General features: G+C 36.6%; 1 protein-coding gene and 1 long non-coding RNA gene across 6 annotated transcripts; one reads left to right on the top strand and one right to left on the bottom strand.

The window, feature by feature from the left end:
* Nucleotides 1-137: 137 nt before the first annotated feature.
* Nucleotides 138-8384, bottom strand: pax9 (paired box 9). 5 transcript variants are annotated; one of them, XM_087989930.1, is made up of 5 exons: nt 8153-8384; nt 6346-6978; nt 4385-4533; nt 1846-2068; nt 138-519 (listed from the first exon to the last, which is right to left on the bottom strand). In XM_087989930.1, exons 1-5 carry the CDS (start codon nt 8241-8243, stop codon nt 413-415), a joined length of 1203 nt encoding a protein of 400 aa, XP_087846056.1. In that variant the 5' UTR covers nt 8244-8384; the 3' UTR covers nt 138-412. The 5 variants fall into 5 exon arrangements, with proteins under 5 accessions (XP_087846056.1, XP_087846057.1, XP_087846058.1 ...); XM_087989931.1 differs by having other exon boundaries at nt 8018-8236; XM_087989932.1 differs by lacking the exon at nt 1846-2068.
* Nucleotides 8385-8405: 21 nt separating this feature from the next.
* Nucleotides 8406-19570, top strand: LOC122553683 (uncharacterized). Its single transcript, XR_006312790.2, has 3 exons — nt 8406-8527; nt 18248-18329; nt 19201-19570. It is a non-coding gene; the product is annotated as an uncharacterized LOC122553683 (long non-coding RNA).
* The last annotated feature ends 216 nt before the right edge of the window (nt 19571-19786 follow it).

The following is a 19786-nucleotide window of genomic DNA, read 5'->3' as shown; positions in this document are numbered from 1 at the left end:
AAATTGATGACAGATTATTTATGCTTTATGAGGATTGCAGATTTTTTTTGCTGCACAATTAGCAGTTATGACCTAATTTACTGACTTTTCTAGATTAAGTGATAATTATAATTAAATACATTTTATAGGCATTCTTTTTACCACTACCATTGTCCTCACAAATAAAAATGATTATTTACATGGATGTAAACTTCACAGCAAGCTGATGTACATTCATTTCAAACAGAAACATTTTTGAAGTTATCAGGAAAATATGTTAACATTTTCACCTGAATTGTAGGGTCAATGCTGTAGCATCAGCTAGAGCAGAAGTTGCTTTTCACAGTGGTTATGCTACAAGTCCATGATTTGAGTCCATTTAAAGCTTTCACATGAAGCTTGAACTTTCTGATCAACTTCTTAAAGATTTTGTTCAGGTCTTCAAATAACTAACTTTATACCCTAGCTGTATTTGACCCTGTGAGCCTGCATAGGATCCTGTAGATTTACTTGGAGGGCTGGTTGACTTTGTATCCTCTGCTGAAGAAAGAAAATGTCCTTCATAAAACATGCGAACCTTCTACTGTAAGTACATAAAGTAATAAAATAGTCCAGTTTTTCAAGTGTCTGGGCATTTTGCCATCGATAATGTGTTTTCCAGAAACCCAACAGTTACAGTCAGGGAGAAAAGTCTTACACAATATTACAAAAATAAATCTTGCCATTTTATTTGTATTTACAAAGAAGAATGCCTCTATTCCATAATTAATTTTCCCACAATCAATTATTGCCTGACTAATTAATTAAATTACAATGCTTTGCCTCATTCTGTAGGTCCAATTACTTAAATGTTACTTCATTAACAGAAGGTAGTACTATCTACATAAAACATACATATTCATTTTTAGTTTTGCAGAGTGAACCACTTGGGTTCAAGTTTTCAATTGAATTGTAAGTCATGGTGCTAAGGTTCATGAGGATTTTCTTCAAAACCCTTGACAGTGTTTCCCTCCAAATATCTCATAAACAATGCAGCACTTTATTGAATTGTTCTCATAAAATAATCTGAATGAATAATAGATACATTGGATATTTTCCCAATAATCAGCATAATTTATGCAAAGTGTTTTAGATACGCTAGTGTTTTTAAAAACTGAGCTTGAATCAAGAAAATAAAATTGTAAATGACCTGGGGTACTTGTGACAAGTTTAACTAATCAGTCAATTGTATTTGTATCCATAACAGCATGACATTTTGAAAATCTGGTGCTCTGATATTTTACACTTAATCTATTATTACAATTTCCACACATTTTCAGTAATATTGCCACCTTCCCTTTACATGTCACTTGCCACCACATTTCCCTGCTAATGCACAAATTTGAGATTTTCAAGCCATACGTGGTTTATAACTAGAGGTGATGCCGTTCTGTGATCAAATGTTAAAATTGCGGTCTAAGAGAAGATCAGATGGAACACTGAGTTTTCTTACTCAAATGAAAACGCTGACTTTTCAAAATTCCAACCATCATCTCAGGCATATAGTGACTTAAGACGTTTCTCTTGTATTTTTCATCTCTAGCCTGGAACATAATTATGCATTCATCCTGGCATTCATATTCTTTAAATGCCAATTGTGTTATTACCTGTGTCCTACAAAAGTCTGGGTTCCAGTGATAAAGTGAGGGGTGGGGCTAGTATTTCATGGAGATTCAAAGTCCATTGAACAAAAAAAATTGAAGTTTTTGAATTTCCATAAAACATGCATGTCTGTACCAAAATACTTTATTTAATGTTATGCTGGCACTAAACTGCTTTGTATTGTAATTAATTACTACAATGCAGAGGCTACAATGGAGTGGCTACCTTCTCTGGTTGCTTGAACACTTTTGAATGGCAATGGTGTGGGAAGGTCACAACTGTGAGTTGGTAGTGTGCTGCCACTTGCATGTTGCCAGCCGTGGGTTGCCATGTAACTGGAGGCAGCTGCACTATATGTCATATAGGGAGATACTTGTGTAGGTGGAGGGTAAGGAGCCATACTTGGAACAGACACAAAGCTGCTAGCTGTAGGCAGACCATTAGGACCCTAGAAGATTTAAAAACAAAGTTAAATTATCTGTAATGAAGAGTAAAATAGCCAATTGTAATTATTTTCTTTTCTTTCATTATTGTTAGCAGTATGTAACAAAATCACAAGACTAATTTGTGAAATATTAAGTAAAGTATGTTTATAACTTAGACCATTTTGATGTAAAATTTTGCATGAATGACAAGTCTGCACTTAGTGCCTATTTATTTTATATATTACTGTATTTCTTCATGCAATGCAGAAATATCTACTGTCATCTGGAACTATTAGGTAACATTACCAATACAAAAATGGATGGAATATTTTAAGTGAAATCAATGTACAATTCACAATCTCGATTGGCTTATGAAAAATGGCATTTCAGGATGTTAAATATATGTGAATATTCAAAAATTAAGTGACTGCTAAAATGTGGGAATTGTAATAGGAAATAGATTAAATTATGTTAGTATTTAAAATGTTCGTCACGAGATCCCCGATTTAAAAGTCATAAATGTGTTGGATTCTGTGCTTATGTGTAATTAATGTTTGAGTCTTTTGGTGAATCATAACAGTTGACTCGTGTAATTATATCAATGAAAATAATGGCTAAATGAGGGTCAGTTTAAGACGAGGCGAACATCACAGTGATAACTGTTCTCACACAATGGTTCCTCATGCAGTGTCGTTGAACAAAAATGCGAAACCGAGCATAATTTTGCTGTCACTTATGTAAGAGTAAGTGTGTGATATATGCTGTTACATAAATACTATTGACAATAGTACAATAAAACCGCAGAATAATACAAGCCGCGTGATCACCTAAAAAGCGCATTTTTACCTTTCATAACCTGCCAGAATGCAGCGATGTGAAATATAGGTTTTCACCCCGACATATATTTGAAAAACGCCATGCGAAATACCTATAATGTCGTTCGTTTTAATAGCTGTGTCCATTGTAATTAGTTTCAATGTATAAATGTCAATGATCTTGCCTAACATTAGATATTGCTAAAACTACTGGACACAATCAAATGAGCTGATGAAAGTAGGGGAGCGAGCTTTTTGCCTCTTTTAATTTTAATTTTTTAAAAATGTTGAGGCGGTTCGCTGTTTTAATGGTTCTTTCCTCCATCATACATTTTGTTGCGTCTCGGTGGTGCCAGTGCCTTAGTTAGAATTATTTCTATCCACATATTTTTTAAATTGTCGGCATTTTCTTGTGGGAGAAAGTGAGGACTGCAGATGCTGGAGATTAGAGTCGAGAATGTGCTGCTGGAAAAGCACAGCCGGTCAGACAGCATCCGAGGAACTGGAGAATCGACGTTTCGGGCACAAACCCTTCATTCGGAATGAGGCTTGTGGGCCGGGATGAGAGTCATTGACCTTATTAAATTATTTAAATTATTTCAATAGAGCAAAATGAATGAGATTGCTCAATCAAGATTTGGGCTATAATGTTTTATTAATTAGTGAAAAGTCTTTGTGCCACATTTTTTGCGAAAACTTGTAATAAAAAACTAAAAGTCATGAATATATGTGCATACTTGAGCAATTAATGCTTCTTTGACATTTCACCACGTTTCTCCACCCCTCCTCGCCTACCCAGACGTTTTAAACAGTTGTGTATACATCTATACTTTATCAGTCGATTTTCGTTGTGTTTTGGACGATTAATTGGCAGACTTGCTAACATTTTCTGGAGAGATATTTTGAGAAAAGGTGGTAATGTTACTTGGAAAACAAATTGTACTTGTGGTTTAATCTTGGTATAATTTGCGCTTCTTCGTTCCCAAGCATTTTTAGTTTTATACTCATTCCACCGGACTAGATATTAATTGTAAATTAGTGTAAATTGTAAATTCATATTTAGAGAGTTCATTGCGGATTTACTTTGTTACGGTCGCTAGTATCATGGAAATACATGATTTTACGTATAGCAATCAAATTATCGATTATGTACAGTGGTAACTCGGATTCTCCCCGCCCCCTTGAAGGTGTGTATCACAAGTTTTCGTTCTCGTTCTGCGATTTGGCACTTCCATTTGTGCCAGGCTTAATTACTATTTCGATTTATCAGCGACGTATCTAATGCCATTTAAAACATCAACTAAATCTTGTTCTTATATTTCCCTCTTTCTGATTAAAAACGTTTACTACATATTACATGATTTTACAAACTAATTAGAATGTTCCTATTATGTACAAGTCATTGGAATTTAAAGCACTAATTACACTGAGGATATAATTGCTCAAAAGTATTTATTTTTGTTGTTCTGAGTTCTGTAAACGCTGTAATCTGTCTAGTTGAGAGGAAAGGCAAGCAACAATTACCTGAGTGTACTTGACTTCCTGCTCCAATGGGGACTTGTCCAGTCCATTCACTGCAGCCTGGTTTGAGGACTGGAAGTGGCTCCTGTTTATACTGTTCCACTCCTCCACTTTAGTAGGATAGGAAGAACTGTCACTAATGGGAATAGCACCTAACAATAAAAATATTTATATGACATGACTTGAATCATAGCCTTGTAGCAGCCATCATATTTGTGTCTCTTTTCCGCCCTTATGATTCCGGCATTTTGTTTTAATTTGGTGCAGGCGGCCAGATGAAGTTTACTGGGGTACCATTCCGCTTATTTACTGCTAAACTTAGCGGATTTGGTTGAGTCCGGTCTGCACTTTTTAGCAGTCTGGATCATTATCCAATATAGTATAAGTTAATAAATCAGAGACGCAACAGTTAAATATCATACGTTTCCACAAATTGTTTCGCAATTAGAGTTTGAATATTATTTCAGATGCACGTTAGCTTCCCAACAGTGCATTTCGAAACGTTATTTTTGAAACATGCTTATAACCTGCGTTCTTGGAAGGTATATTGTACAAATATTTACATACTTTATTTGATCGTCAATTATTGTAAATAGGTAGTTTTCAAATCTATGGCTATACACGAGCGTTCAGTATTTCGATAAATATTGAGAATTGCTGGTATCGTTTACATAGATCTTGTATCAGGTCTCTGTTCATGGCTCTTGCCGTGATAGTAAGCCATTAAATTCTTTTACCGAAACCTCACTTGATTTCCCCAAAATCATAAATACAGGATTCATTTTAAATGCAATTTATGTTCATGTATTTGGTTGTAGCCTAGAGCTATATATTATGTAGGAAATGCAATTGGAGCTTTAATTATATATTTCCTCTTAGTCCCAGAACAAGATGTGTTATTGTGATGGTTTCAAAAAGGAAAAGTGATGTTGGCAGTTAAAGCCGATAATAATTTTTCCAGGTAGCACTATCGTAAATGTAAGCAGTTGTCATCTCTTTACATTGTAGGGTTAAAACGACACGACTGCTCAATCTGTTTTAAATAAACCCCTGGGCGATTCCCGGATACCCATGTCATTGTTTGATGCAACTTTCCAACAAGTGATTTGTTACATGTTTCATGGAAATGTGGAAATGATACTGTGATTTAGGAGGTGCAACAGAGAGGGGACTCCAATGAACTGATCCGAAAAAATGCTTGTGTGTGTCACAGAAACAGCAAAATAATCCAAAATAATATTTTAAAATTGATTTATTAACTAACTGCGCAATCAATCTGGAACAGCGTGCCTCGAGAAACTCTATTGCAGAGATCTTCGCGAAAAACGTAAACTAAATCGGTGACCAACTACCATAAACGTAAGCTATAAGTAGGAGACCATTATAATCAGCCGATGCATGAGAGAGGAAATAATTATGTCGTTTGACAACAGGAGTGGACATTTCCTTGTGGGAAGCGGCCTGGCTTTGCTTTGTTAACTAGATTGTGAAAAGTGAATGCGTTAGAAATTAACGTGTGTTTAATGACTGTAAATGGGTAGAGTGGAGCTTTCAAATCTTTGTCTCATCTTACGAAAACATTTAAATGCATCTGGGTAAAATGCGCACTTCTGAAACTGCTGAAATTAAATGTGAAGCCTTGGGTTTGATAGCTGTCACTTTAACAGCTACTGAGTTGAAATTAATGAACTGTTACAATGAACAAGGTGACTTGAAATTTACAAATTCGTGCTGAGACTCAAATTATTTGGGAGGAAAAGGTGGCTGAGTGGGGTTAATACAGAAAACGTACGGTTGTCTAAAATATGAACCAGTGAAAGCTAGATTTTCACTAAACAAGAGTAAATTTCAGTATTATTCATGGGGATTTTAACGATAAGGTACCAACAAACACATTTATGTTGTAATTCTTTTATCTTGGCCCTTGGCACTGGACGACTGGTAACTGGATTGCTGCCGCTTACCTTGCTGCTCGATGATTGCCCTAATCCCCAGGATGTCAGAGACAGAGTGTGATGAAGGCCAGGTCCTGTGAATTCCCACGTGTCCTGGGATTGCGGGCACACCGGGCGACGTTGGCATTTTAGCTCCGGCTGTTGTGATGGGACTCGAATACGAATAAATTGCATTGTACTGGAGAGCCGGCTGCGGAGATGGATGCGCTGGAGTTTTACTCGATTCGTAATTGTTCTGCTGCGACAAGTTTCCGATCTTGTTGCGTAGGATTCTGCTGATGGAGCTCACCGAAGGGACGTTGTATTTATCGCAGACTCCATCAGCCAAGAGTCTGTCTCGGATCTCCCACGCAAAAATCCCTGGGTCCCTCTGTTTGTACGCTCGGATGTGTTTGACCACTGTGGGGGTCGTCACCCTGGGTTTGCTGCCTCCGATCGCACCGGGCAATATGGAACCGGTCTCGTTGTACCGAGCCAGAATTTTACTGACACAACCGTGTGAAACTCTAAGCTGTCTACTGATATCGCAGGGTCGAATCCCCAGTTGGGCCAGTTCGACTATCCGCAGTCTAATGGCATTAGGCAGTGGTCTGCCATTGACAAATACACCTCCTAACTGGTTTACTTCTCCAAATGCTGGTTCTGGTATGGAATAGAACAAAAAGACGCATTCAGAAAAAGAGTCAACTACAGAAACACGTTAACCCGACAGCGGATGTATTTGTGTTCTGTTAACCAACTTTTGACAAGCTGTACTTTATTACGTTTATGGAGCGTATCGCTAGGGTAGGCCTGCACTGTGTAACGCTTGTATTCAACTGAAAGTCGTACATTAGCTCCGATCACAGCTCCTGACATTTCCGAGTGGAAGTCAACCACGAATAGACACAATAGTTGAAATTGAGATTGCCATCTGCACTCTATCGCTTTTGCATGACCCTTTCTGGGAATTTTTTTCAATCGTTAGGAGTTTTTATTCGAAAGAGCTCTAAAATTGCAAAAGATTTGTTTTTGATTTAATTTTATGCACGCTTGTTTGATAGGTCTTCACTTTTATTTTCTGTCGTTTATTTACAAAGAAATATTTACATGACCATGAGATTGTTTTTCGAAATGTCATTCTGTTCTGATATCCTAAGCCTTGAGTTTTCATTTCTCCAATATTTAGATGTAAATAAAACAAAAATGCCTTGAATCCAAAGCTTGGATATAATTGACACACCAGCTTTTATTTCCCCTCAGGATGCATTTATCTGTCATATTTAGAGGAGGAATGGTAACTCTCCGGGAATATTTAACGACGATGTTTGAAAGTTACGCTCCGCTCTCCTTTCGGTTTGCAGTGTTCGCTAATTGGTTCGTTTGGCTAATATTGTACCTCTTTTTCAGCGAAAAAAGCACATCTGCATAATTCCATCAAACTCATCGACTCTCCAGTAGATGGCTATGAGGTGTAAATTATCCAAAAATAACATTTCCACAAAACTCAGTGGAACTTCTCTAAATACAAGGCAAACATCCCAACACGTAGTCATCTAACTAGGCGTGACTAACTCGATCTTAAAGCATACTTTTAAAATTAATACGAATGGTGGAAACATAAGTTAGTGCTTGGTAATGCTAGCTTTATTGATCGATTATGCATCTGTTGACAGCAATGTAAAATGCAGAGTCTACTTACCCATGATAATTATGACTCAAGTGATCCTCAAAACTTCCTGCTGAATATGTCAGCGTTTCAAATAGAATTCAAATCCCCTGAAGTACAGAATGCTTTGGGATCCACTTATAAGTGCTACTTAATAACTGATCTCACCTTCGAAGTTACAGAAGAACATGTATAGAGTAAAAATGCTCCCCTTTTCCTCGGGAGAGGTGGTTCGGTTCTGCATTTCAAAGCACAGCATGGGAAATGGATTTTACACGCTCTGTCTGTCAATCACCATGGACACACCCTCGGCAATAACGGAAGAGGCGGGAGGATGAAAATCCCGTTGACTCATTGGTGGATGACCGTGACCTGGCAATACTACCTGGAAGTTGCTCATAACAAATTATTTTCGGGTTGTCCAACGACTTGAGGCTTTCAGAGGACTGTTAATATGAAGGAGATATTACTTAAATATTTCAATTAATTGCAAATTGTACCAAACTAATATTGCTATTTAAAACGGAATAGTTCATTCAACCGGTAAGTTCCCATTATAAGTTCTATTTCCCTCGCAAAGCAACATTATAAATCTATAGATTACCTTTATTTTTTTGAAAAAGTGTATCTTAAAATAAACCATCATGTAAATGTGTGTTGTTCCAAAGTAAGTTTCACCCCACTTTTTTTTACTTACTGATGAATGTCATGTCTCATTAAAAAGTCGATCAACAAAGGGATACATCATTTTTCATGGCAAATTAATAATTAGAATGATTGTTTTTATATTTTTCCATTGCAAACAGAGTAATAAATATTTGTCAGTAAATAATTACATGCACCTTCCCATCTTAATTTGCAGTTAGCCGCTGGGAGTTAATATTTAATGACATTGGTAAAAATAAAGATAACATGCATTAATAATTCATTATTGATTGGTTAGTAAAAACATGTTTCTTGCATTAATTGATTAGAATGTATTGTTTCATGATACAGTTTGAATCAAAATATGACTTAATCTAAAACTGATAAATGGCTTAGCACCAAGCTGTCTATGAAAACGCAATGTCCATCATTTCAAGCTCAGCCAAAAGATTTACTTATGCAGCAACCTTTGTGAGATGCTGACTGGCGTGAAATACTTTCTTGCGTGAAAATACTAATTAATGCCTTTGTTTAATTACCAAATGGGACATCGATCCTGAATTGATGCTGTGTTATTACTGCGAACTATTTTTTCTTAAAAGAGAAGAAATTTACGACTTTAATTTTCTGAGAGTGTCTATTTACCTTCGTGGTATTAATTCACCCAACTGTTTATATTTCGCGGATTTTGAAGTGGATTCTGTGTTCTTGAAGGTGAAGCATACCTACAAAGTACTAAACGTTTATTTTAAAGTAAAAGTAAAATACTTCACTTTAATTTTGTATAAACATTTTTGTTAGATCTCAATGTTCATTTGATAATGTTATGTTTAAGATGCCAAGTAGGTCTGCTGTCAATGAAGGTCTCTGACTTAAACATAACTTACCTAAAGATCACTAACGAGCGCGCTGTACTGTTTAATGGCTTTGAGGTAATGGCGTTTTAAACTTTTTTTTATTTTAATTATCGCTGTACAAAAATATAATTAAAAGTTTTCTTACGGTAATTATAATTCAACCGAATAATCTCTGATCATAAAAACAAATAATTCTGAAAATACTCAATAAGACCGACAGCACTTGCTGAATAAAAAGATGTAGTGTGAAGGTTTCAAGAAAATTATCTTTTGTCAGACCTATTTACTTCAGATTTTCAGTTTCCGCCGTATTTTACTTTTGTATTCTTTGCAAAGTATCCCAGTAAGTTCTCAGGTGACATTTCTTTGCTCCTGTTTGGTTTTGATGGGTGTTGGGCATGTTGTAATTCGATAAGACGACCTATCTTCGTTTCTTGCTATCGGTTTACGTTTCTTTTCTTAATTTGTTGATTTACTGTAATTGTTTTTGAACATGTTCCTATCTTTGTCTCGTTGTCTATGTGGGTCTGCATCCTGTTTTCCTTCGGAACTAATTGTAGGACCCCTCTGTTCCCCTCGCCTTCTTTCTGTGGGCCGCGTGTGAGGCTGGAATTTAGGACAGTGGGCAGAATCCTTGTCGACAGGGCTGCTCTCTAGTGAAAAAGCATAAATGTTTACCCGGGCTGAACGTGCTTAACTTGTTTCCATAGAGGTGCTGAGTGTGGTCTTAAATGACAAAGGTCAGAAGCACACTGGCCCGTTAAAGGGCAGGGGAACACAAGCGGGATGAATCCTCAATTGTTTCTGCAAGCAAGCATTAAATCATTTTGAATTTGGCCAGTTCATTTAAGAAGAGTACGTTTTAAAGGCCAAAAGGGGTTTTTTGATACATTTAGAAGTAGGAAGTTACTTTCCAATTTTGAAATTCACATTCGAGTATCCAATCATACAGATTGCTGGACTAAATGCCCTAGGGTGCATTCATTCTAACATTTTTAGTTCTTCCCCATTATCTAATCTTAATAGTTCGCACCAGGTTTCTTTTTTAAATGTAGTTTTGGGAGATTTCCTAATATTTGCGTTCTTTAACTTATACTCTTATGTCAATTTTAAATTTCCCTTTGCAATAGGGTACTTTCCAGTTTCTTTCAGAATGAGCAATGTCCTTCATCTGTAATCCAATGAGCAATCCAATAAATGGAAAAAGTAGTTACATTACTGAACGTCAAATACCTACAGTGAAATTTCTGGAAATTCTAGAAATAAACATTTAGAGCAAATTTCATCGAGGCGCAGCGTCTCAGACTATGCAGCCCTTGAACGTTTTTGAGTATATTCTCGGAAGAATAAAAAGGTGATTATGAAAAGGACAGGGGTTTTCGAATAGGTTACTTGACATGTAACCTGGATGTAAAGTGAACGAGCAACTTCCGAACCAAAACTGCCGCAGCCAGATAAGTTAAAAAAAAATTCATTGGGCTGGAAATAATACAAAATCTAAAATTCTTTGTCGATGGCAAAATTTCAAAGGGTAATTGACATTAATAAATTGGGAAAATGTTTGCAAGTTGTAATTAACCGCGGAAATCGTCACACAATACGCTAGCCTTCAAGGAATATGTGTGAAAGAAGAGTGATAAAACGGAGCGAAATTTGACTTCTCGCTGTCTCCCTCTGCTGAAATCCATTGTTTCTGCTTTTCATGTGCAACCGTGTCGCTAGATTTTTAAAGTACACTATTCAACTAGTGTGAAGTGAATTAAAGTGGATTCAAGTCACCGTTTAGCTCCAATCATATTTCTAAAGTACGTTCTATAATAGATGAGTTATACAATGTTTAATTGACCTACATATGTGGAGCTTTCTAAAATTAAATTCATTTTTGTCTGAATAAAATGCTATCACGGTTAATTAAATTTACAGCTTCGTAAAAAGTTAATTCTATTGAGAATGCGTCATACCATATTTGAACAAACAACTTCACAATACAATAAACTGGGAACGTGGGTTAAAATTATTAGTCGACAACGCAGTCCCTCGCGCATGTTCCAGTATTTAAATAGATCGAGCCTCATTTGTATTTCAACTTAATTTATCGGCTTTTGCACGATTGCCCTTGATGTCCTTACCCAATAAAAATCTTTCCCTCTCAGAATTGAAGATGTAATATTTCGGGAATGAATTCCACACTACCCTTCATGTGTAAATAAATGTTTCCTGACTTCATGCTGGAAAGGCCCAGCACTTTGTTTTATTTAAATCTACTCCATGGGCTCTCCTTATCATTTGAACACTTCGACTGGATGGCCCTCAACCGTCTAAAATGAAAGGAAGATATTTTATAGAGCCTGTTTTCATATCGTAATTCTCTAAGTCCTGGTATAATTCTAGCGAACATGCAATTTACTCTTCCCAAAATTAATATATATTTCCTGAGGTTAATTGTCCAAAACGGAATGCAATGCTCGAGATAGAGTCTGATCCATCAGATATTATTTAGGGTCTGACCTATCAGATAACACTTCTTTCAAAAATAGATTACACCGCCTAAGTAGCTTGAACGGGAAATTGATCCTATCAAATGAAAATTGCTGCAGCTGTGCTTTCAGTCCAATGGATTTCGCTCCTAATAATACAAATGTTATTTCAGAACATATGCACGGTGTGTTTTTCAAATTAGGGTTTTAACAATCTCAACTTTAATTAGGTCTTACAAATTATCTGTCACCTCGAAACTAGGTGCAGTTTCATTGAGGTTTGAGGTCGCATACATCGTGTTAAATAATGCTGCTGTAATCGATAAGCAAAATGTTATGATGCACGAAATTAAAGACATCGGACATAGTTCACCAAATTGTCTGTTTGGTTATAAACTGAATTAAAGAATCATAATGCAAAACATAATGTTTCTTCATGTGATCTGTATGCACATCCAAATCAAATAGTATACAGACGGTAATGAATTAACCCCTCGTAATATTTTCTCTATTCCCGTTTTGATCGTTTGCAGGAGCAAAAGCATTTGAAGCTTGATAGTCGGCAAATTATGGGAAGAACAACTGAAATCACTTTCCTGATGAACACCTTTCTAAAACCGTGCTGCAGAACCTATGCCTGTCTCGTAAAGTAACACGCTTAAAAGTGAAGCATCAGGATTTTGTGTGAATTTACAAAAAAAAATTTCGAGCGCGCGGCCTTTTGAATATCATGGTTATTTCAGAAAATCTCCTCCCAGCTCATGGGCGAAACTGCAAATCCAGGCTGTTTTGAGTATTTGAAGAACCGACTGTCTGCGAGTTTAAAATTCAAAGGATATAATAGATTATGCTGATATCCAAAACAACATTGTGGCTGTTGCAAGCATTCGACAAAAGATAAATTCATAAAGCACGCATCAATAAAACATTAGACTTCTACATGATATTCTTAGGGACCTGATCCCAGGACGTATCCCAGGATATTCTGGGAAGATTAAGACTAAATTGCAAGTTCTCTAGCAGAAATATTTGTATCATCTATAAATATAGGTGAAGTACCAGAGGAATGGAGGGTGGCTAATGGTATCCATTGTTTAAGAAAGGCTGTAAGGAGAAGTCTGGAAACTACAGACCAGTGAGTCCGACTAGTCAGTCAGTGGGTAAGTTATTGGAGGTGATTCTGAAATATAGAATTTACACGTATTTGGAGAGGTGAGGACTAATTAGGGATAGTCAACCTGGTTTTGTGCGAGGAAAATCGTGTCTCTCAGATTTGATAGTTTTTTTAATGAAGTAACCAAAAACATTGATGAGAGCAGAGAGTTGGACTTTAGTGAAGCCTTTTGACAAGAGTCTGCATGGTAGACTAACTGGTAGAGTTAGATCACAGGGGATTCAGGATGAGCTTGCCAATTGGATACAGAATTGGCTTGATGGTAGGAGACAGAAGGTTCAGGGTCCTTTTTCTGACCAAAGGCCTGTGACTAGTGGCATTTCACAAGGATCAGTACTGGAAATTTGATTGTTATTTATATAAATGATTTGGATGAGGACAGTTAAAAATCAAACCATTCCTGAAGAAGGGCCTGTGCCCGAAACGTCGAATCTCCTGTTCCCTGGATGCTGCCTGACCTGCTGTGCTGTTCCAGCAATAAAGTTTCAACTTTGATCTCCAGCATCTGCAGACCTCACTTTCTCCCCAGTTAAAAATCACACAACACTAGGTTTATTTGGACGCGACAGCTTTTGGAGCTGTGGAGCAGAACTATAAGACACAGAATTTGTAGCAAAGGATTACATTGTCTTGCAACTGAAATGATATATTGAACAAACCAAGATTGTTGTTAGATCTTTCATCTTATAGAATGAGTTGCAGGTTTCGGTTCATTAATATGTAAATCCCAGAATTCTTTTAAGTCACATTCTCAAGATAACTTAAGGTTTTATTTTATAAAAGTGACATCTCAGCTCAGACAATGCACTGAAGATGTAAGGTTAGAGTCTGTCTGTATCCCAATCTTGAGTCAGACTGGTACTATTTCCAATGTGGAATTTATAAAATATTACATGGGTTGACTGCCTGCAGGTCATGTGCTTTTTGAGCAAAATAGAATGTATCTGTGAATATAATTCTGCAAATTCAAATTAATCCAATAGACTTATATGCGTGTGTGCACACATGAGAGAGTATAAGTGTCTGCATGTGAGTGTGTGCATGTGAGTTTGCGTGAGAGTGTGTGTGTGTGCATGCTTGGTAAAGTGTGTATGTGAGTGTGATGGAGCCTGTGAGAGGGTGTGTGTATGGTTGTGAGTGTGGGTTGGGTGTATGTGTGTCTGAGAGTGAATGTGTGTCTGAGAGATGGTCTGTGTAGTGTGTATGTAAGAGTGTGTGTTTATGTGTGCTTGTGCGTGTGTATGTGAGTGAGAGAGAGAGTGTAGTGTAGTGGGGTCACCTGTAGTGTGACATGAACCCAAGGTCAGTTGAAGCCATCCTCATGGGTACTGAACTTGGCTATCAGCCTCTGCTCGGTCACTCTGCATTGTTATGTATCCTGAAGTCCACCTTGGAGAATGGTCACCCGAAGATCTGATGCCGAACCTTCCTGACCGCTGAAGTGTTCCCTGACTGGGAGGGATCTTTTACAATGGGTTGCAGGTTTCAGTTCATTAATATGTAAATCCCAGAACTTCTTTTAAGTCACATTCTCAAGATAATGTAAGGTTTTATTTTAAAAAGTGACATCTTAGCTCAAATAATGCATTAAAGGTGTAAGGGAAGAGTCTGTCTGTATCCCAATCTTGAGTCAGACTAGTTCTATTTCCAAAATAAGAATGTATAGCATATTACATGGATTGACTGCCTGCAGATTGTGTGCTTTTTGAGCAAAATAGAATGTATCTGCAAATGCAAATTTACCCCATGGACTTATATGTATGTATGTGTATGAGAAAGAGAGAGTGTGCGTGTGCATGTGAGTGTGAGTGTGAATGAAAGAGTGTGTGTTTGCATGTGTGTATGATTGGTAAAGTGTGTGTGTGAATGTGATGGAGTATAAGCCTGTGAGAGGGTAAAGACTTAACAGCAATCTAAGTTTGTTCAATATATCATTTCAGTTGTATAACACTGTAATCTTTTGCTATAAATTCTGTGTCTTATGGTCCTGCTCCACAACTACCTGAGGAAGGAGCAGCACTCTGAAAGCTAGTGCTTCCAAATAAAGCTGTTGGACTATAACCTGGTGTTGTATGATTTGTAACTTTACCCACCCCAGTCCAACATCGGCACCTCCACATATTGGATAAGTATGGTTAATTAATTTGCCGATGATGGAAAAGAGATCTTGATCAATTGAGTCAATGGGCTGAAGAGTGGCAAATGGAGTTTAATTTGCATAAATGTGAGGTATTGCATTTTGGTAATACAAACAACCCGATAGGGCATATACAATTAATGATAGGGCCTTGGTTAGTGTTGTGAACAGAGAGACCCTAGGGGTTCAGGTACATAGTTCTTTGAAAGTTGCGTCACAAGTAGTCAGGATGCTTAAGAACCCATTTAGTACACTTACCTTCATTGTTCAGACCTTTGAGTATAGGAGTTGGAACTTCATTGTGAGATTGTACTGGACCCTAGTGAGACCTCTTCTGGAGTCCTCTGTGCAGTTCCGGTCACCCTGTTATAGAAAGGATATCTTTAAAATGGAGAGGGTTCAGGAAATATTTATCAGGATGTTACCGGGAATGGACGGTTTGTGTTACAAGAATAGGCCGGGACATTTTTCACTGGAGTCCAGGCAAATGAGGGGAGTAACCTTGTTGAACTTTATAAAATGATGAAGGATATCGATAAGGTAAATGACTATGGTCTTTTCCATGTAGCGAGGGAGCTCAAAAGTAGGGAACATATTTTTAAGGTGAAAGGAGAAAGATTTTAAAAAGTGCATAGAGGTATCGTAAAGGTTTGGAGGGATATTGACCAAGGCTAGGCAGGTGGACTAGTTCAGTTTTGGAACGTGATCGGAGTGGACTGGTTGCACTGAAGGGTCTGTTTCCATGCTCTATGACTCGATAAAGTTAGAGTTATTCTAAATATACGAACTAAGTAATGAAATATGGTCAAGATTCGAACGTCTGCCTTATATTTCTCCCATCAGTACTGCACAACCGCAGTGTCTATGCGTATAAAATATAATAGCTAGCGTCGTACCTGATTGGTCACAAGAGTGGAAAATGTCCACAGTCCGTTACACAAGTTTCAAGTTCAACATCACTGTTAATGAACAGGCCAGGGGACCTATCTGACAACACTTTCTGAAGCAAGCCACTTTTTGCCTTGTTAATGAGCGCTGAGAAAGTTTTATCGCCGATATTTTAAATCTGGCAAAATAACAAAGTAGCGTATATTCTTGTAACATATTCATACTCAGTCGTGTGTATGTTGCATGTTTGGCAATTCCCTTTTTCACAGGTAATTTAATGGCCAACAGCAAAAGTTTAGAGTCTCACATTCCTCCCATTAAAGTGTAATTCATGGAATAGGAAATAAAAATGTCACCAAGTTTAACATTGAAGTTCTCGTCATGTTTAATCATTGGAAGAGTGTAAAAAGCACCAACGATGAAAAACTGGTCTTTTTTTGATTTTGGAAGAATGTGCAATCTCATGTGCAATAGATCACACTGAGTTTATTCGTTTAATGTGTAGTATTGTCATCTTGGATGCTCTATCTCTTTCCTTCTAGCCAATGAATATTAATTTTCAGAATGTGCCTTCTGTTTCCTGAAGATTTCAAACTTTTATTTTAAAAAAGTAAGGCTGTTTTTACAACGGCAGGAAATACATGACTTAAACAAGTTCCGTGAAATTTGTGAATAAGATCGTTGTTCATGTATAATGCATTTAGCTTTACATGGGTATAACTGAATCTCCCTACAGAGTCCTTCCAAAAATAACAAATATATTTGCAATATTGAAAACTGTTTCATAGTATAAAAGAAAAAGATCGTGCATAGAACGAATATATCTAGACTGTTTAACATATGTACATAATTTTGGCTGAATATTAATGATATAAAACAATGTGTAAACAGGAATTATGTAAATACACGTGGAGATTATATTCTAGAAAAAGGATTCATGAAAATATAAAACAAGAACAAAAGCATATTAATTCCAATACTGTATACAAGTACCGGAATGTTTATGCAGCTGAAAGTTTGCGGAATGATAGTTCATAAGGAATAAATTACATTTCGTGATACTGAAACGAAAGACAAGTCGTAATTTAGAACAAATGTTTTTTTTGTTACATTCTTGAAAGGGACACCAAAACGAAAACGTCCTACCAAGCGTTCGAAATAGCTGTCATCCACTTGTATATTTTGGACGGTTAAACTTATATAGGAACAACTTGGTGCTGAGAATTAATGGGGTTACAAAGTTAGGATATGCAAGATGAAGCAACGTGTTATTGTAAGCAATCGCACAATTGTCCTTCCTAATAGAGAACTCAGAGCCAATTCGTTGTAAGCATGTGTTCAATTGTGGAGATAATCCTTTCGAGCTCCTGAATCAAGATGACACCCTACAAAATAGCTCAAGGTCACTAAATAAATAACCAGGCAACACCCAAACCGATTTATTGAAAATTATTCGTATATTACATCACAGTCTGTTTCTGGAAAACACTTCTCAACAGAGATTATCCCACCTCAACTAAGTGCGCTGTATAAATAATTTCCCGAATAAACTGTAATTTCGTAAAATATTCGGAGGTACAAGGTAGAGTTTGGTGAATGATACACCGATACCAAAGGACTACATTTAATTCACCACCTCTGGATATTTGCATTGCTATTTTTTCGAGTCTGATTATTCATGTCTTTATCTGGATGCATGAAACTAACTATGGGGTAAATTATAGGTGTGGCGGACTTGGCGAGAACGAGCAGCCTTTTCAGAACATATAAATATTCTGCTGTTCTGCAAACCAAGCACCACACCTGCCATTGCATAACAACATATAGTCTTAAAATTATATTGTATAAACAGTGAATGTTTTATAATACTTGCGAATATAAACTGTATTTTAAATCATTTCCAAAATTAATATTCATTACAATTATTTTCCTGATTGTTGCTAAAACACAATTTTGGCAAACTGCTGCTAACATTAATGCGTGTCATTTTCGGGTTTTTGGTCTGCTGCATCTTTATTGAATATAAACTGTACCATTCTTTAATTGAAAATCGTCTCTACCGTCAATTTTCTTCTAAAACCACAGAGTTGGCTTGTTTCCAACCCGAAGTTTCAGTTGAAAGAAACCCTGTTGGGATCTGGCGCCACCTCCTGATTACAGCTGGCAGGTAAGGGGAAAAGAACCAACGAGTTCAGGTTATCAGTGAACATCGTAATAAGTTTTGACGTCCTTTGACTAAAATGATCTCGCAATCTAGTCAATGATATACAACATTCAGTATGGTACTTGTCAATTTATAACATCACAAAATGACAGCAGTGTTGCTAATTGTTCCAAAGATAGAAATTGTATGAATATTGCTCCAGTACAAGGAATAATTTGCACCCATGATTGAAACTCACTCTTGAAAATATTTAATGTTGCAATACATAATACAAAAAAGATAACTGTAAAACCGTGAATTTCATCTCATAATCGGCTGTCATTGATAATTACACTTTGTGGGCGAGAGCTCGACTCGTTTATTGACTCAATATAAATTTGTTCAAATATTCTCTTCGATAATAATGAGAACGTCGAAGTTACATTTAATAAGAACTGTCAACTGGCATGTTCTACAGTCATGAGTATGTGAATTTATAATGTGGAGGCCACATGATGAGGCTACGGTTCTATTTTGAAACCCTTAGAAATAAATTGCATTCATTGCAGCCTAATAAAGTTTCTCCAGCTCCCACTGTATATGACTTTGCTCAATAGTTTGATCAACGGGCATTGTTTTAAAAATAACTTCTTAAAGTAATGTCAGATTAACAACATTTAAAATACGTGGGCAAATTCTTTCAATTTACCTTTACATGTTAACAAGATTAACTGTTAATGAGATACAATCCATTCGAAATGTATCAGGTTAAACACGATGACGATGGTTACTTTGTGGAACTTGGTCTCAGCAGTTACTTATTACAGTCTAAGTATGGATTTGAACAGAATCCGAGTTGCTAACGGTAATTGGTACTATTTTTGAATTTATTCAGAACCTAACACAAATGCGAACAAATCATTGGAAGATGGCAATACAATTTTCTGCAGGATGTATTTGAAGTTCATGCAAAGACGATTCTGATATTGATTTTTGACTCAAAGATATTGACTTTTGAAGAAGTTTGAACTACAGGTCCACGTTTAAATGTGAAGTTTCTCTGTGACTATCTCTCACTTGGATGCATTGGTGCAACCGACTTCTGTTTAGAAAATGCGTTAAATGATACACGCCCATTTAAACGTGTTAACATGACATTTTTTTATAAAATACTGAAAAATGTATGCAAGGAGTTCTGTCCAGATTGTACTTATTTTAGAACTCCACGTATTGATAAAAAATGAAAGAATATTTTTAAAAGCTGATGAATTCGTGATGTTGTGCCTGGTGTTTTTGATTTGAAATCGGCAGTAAAACCAACGTAGACATCTATCGCTCACTGCAAAGCATTTCAAACACATTTTAAGTCCTTCCATATGTTCGTTTCGTCGAACGTAAATATTTCTTTTAAAAATCCACGTCTTGACAGTATTATGTTAATTGTAAATCGTCGTGTACGTTCCTGTTGTTTGGAAATTATT

The sequence above is a fragment of the Chiloscyllium plagiosum genome, unplaced genomic scaffold (genome assembly GCF_037043375.1).
Source record: "Chiloscyllium plagiosum isolate Xiang-an unplaced genomic scaffold, Cpla_swu_hap1 HiC_scaffold_8, whole genome shotgun sequence".
NCBI classification, from domain to species: Eukaryota; Metazoa; Chordata; class Chondrichthyes; order Orectolobiformes; family Hemiscylliidae; genus Chiloscyllium; species Chiloscyllium plagiosum.
The sequence above is the reverse complement of the archived record's forward strand: the minus strand, read 5'-3'. Positions and strand labels throughout refer to the sequence as shown.

Coding starts and splice junctions, on each gene's coding strand:
- pax9 (XM_087989930.1), bottom strand. CDS start 8,243: ATGCTGTGCTTTGAAATGCAGAACCGAACCACCTCTCCCGAGGAAAAG. Junction 2,069..4,384: donor AGGAAGTCAAGTACACTCAG/GTAATTGTTGCT, acceptor TAAATCTTCTAG/GGTCCTAATGGTCTGCCTAC. Junction 520..1,845: donor TGTTCAAGCAACCAGAGAAG/GTAGCCACTCCA, acceptor TTCTTTCTTCAG/CAGAGGATACAAAGTCAACC.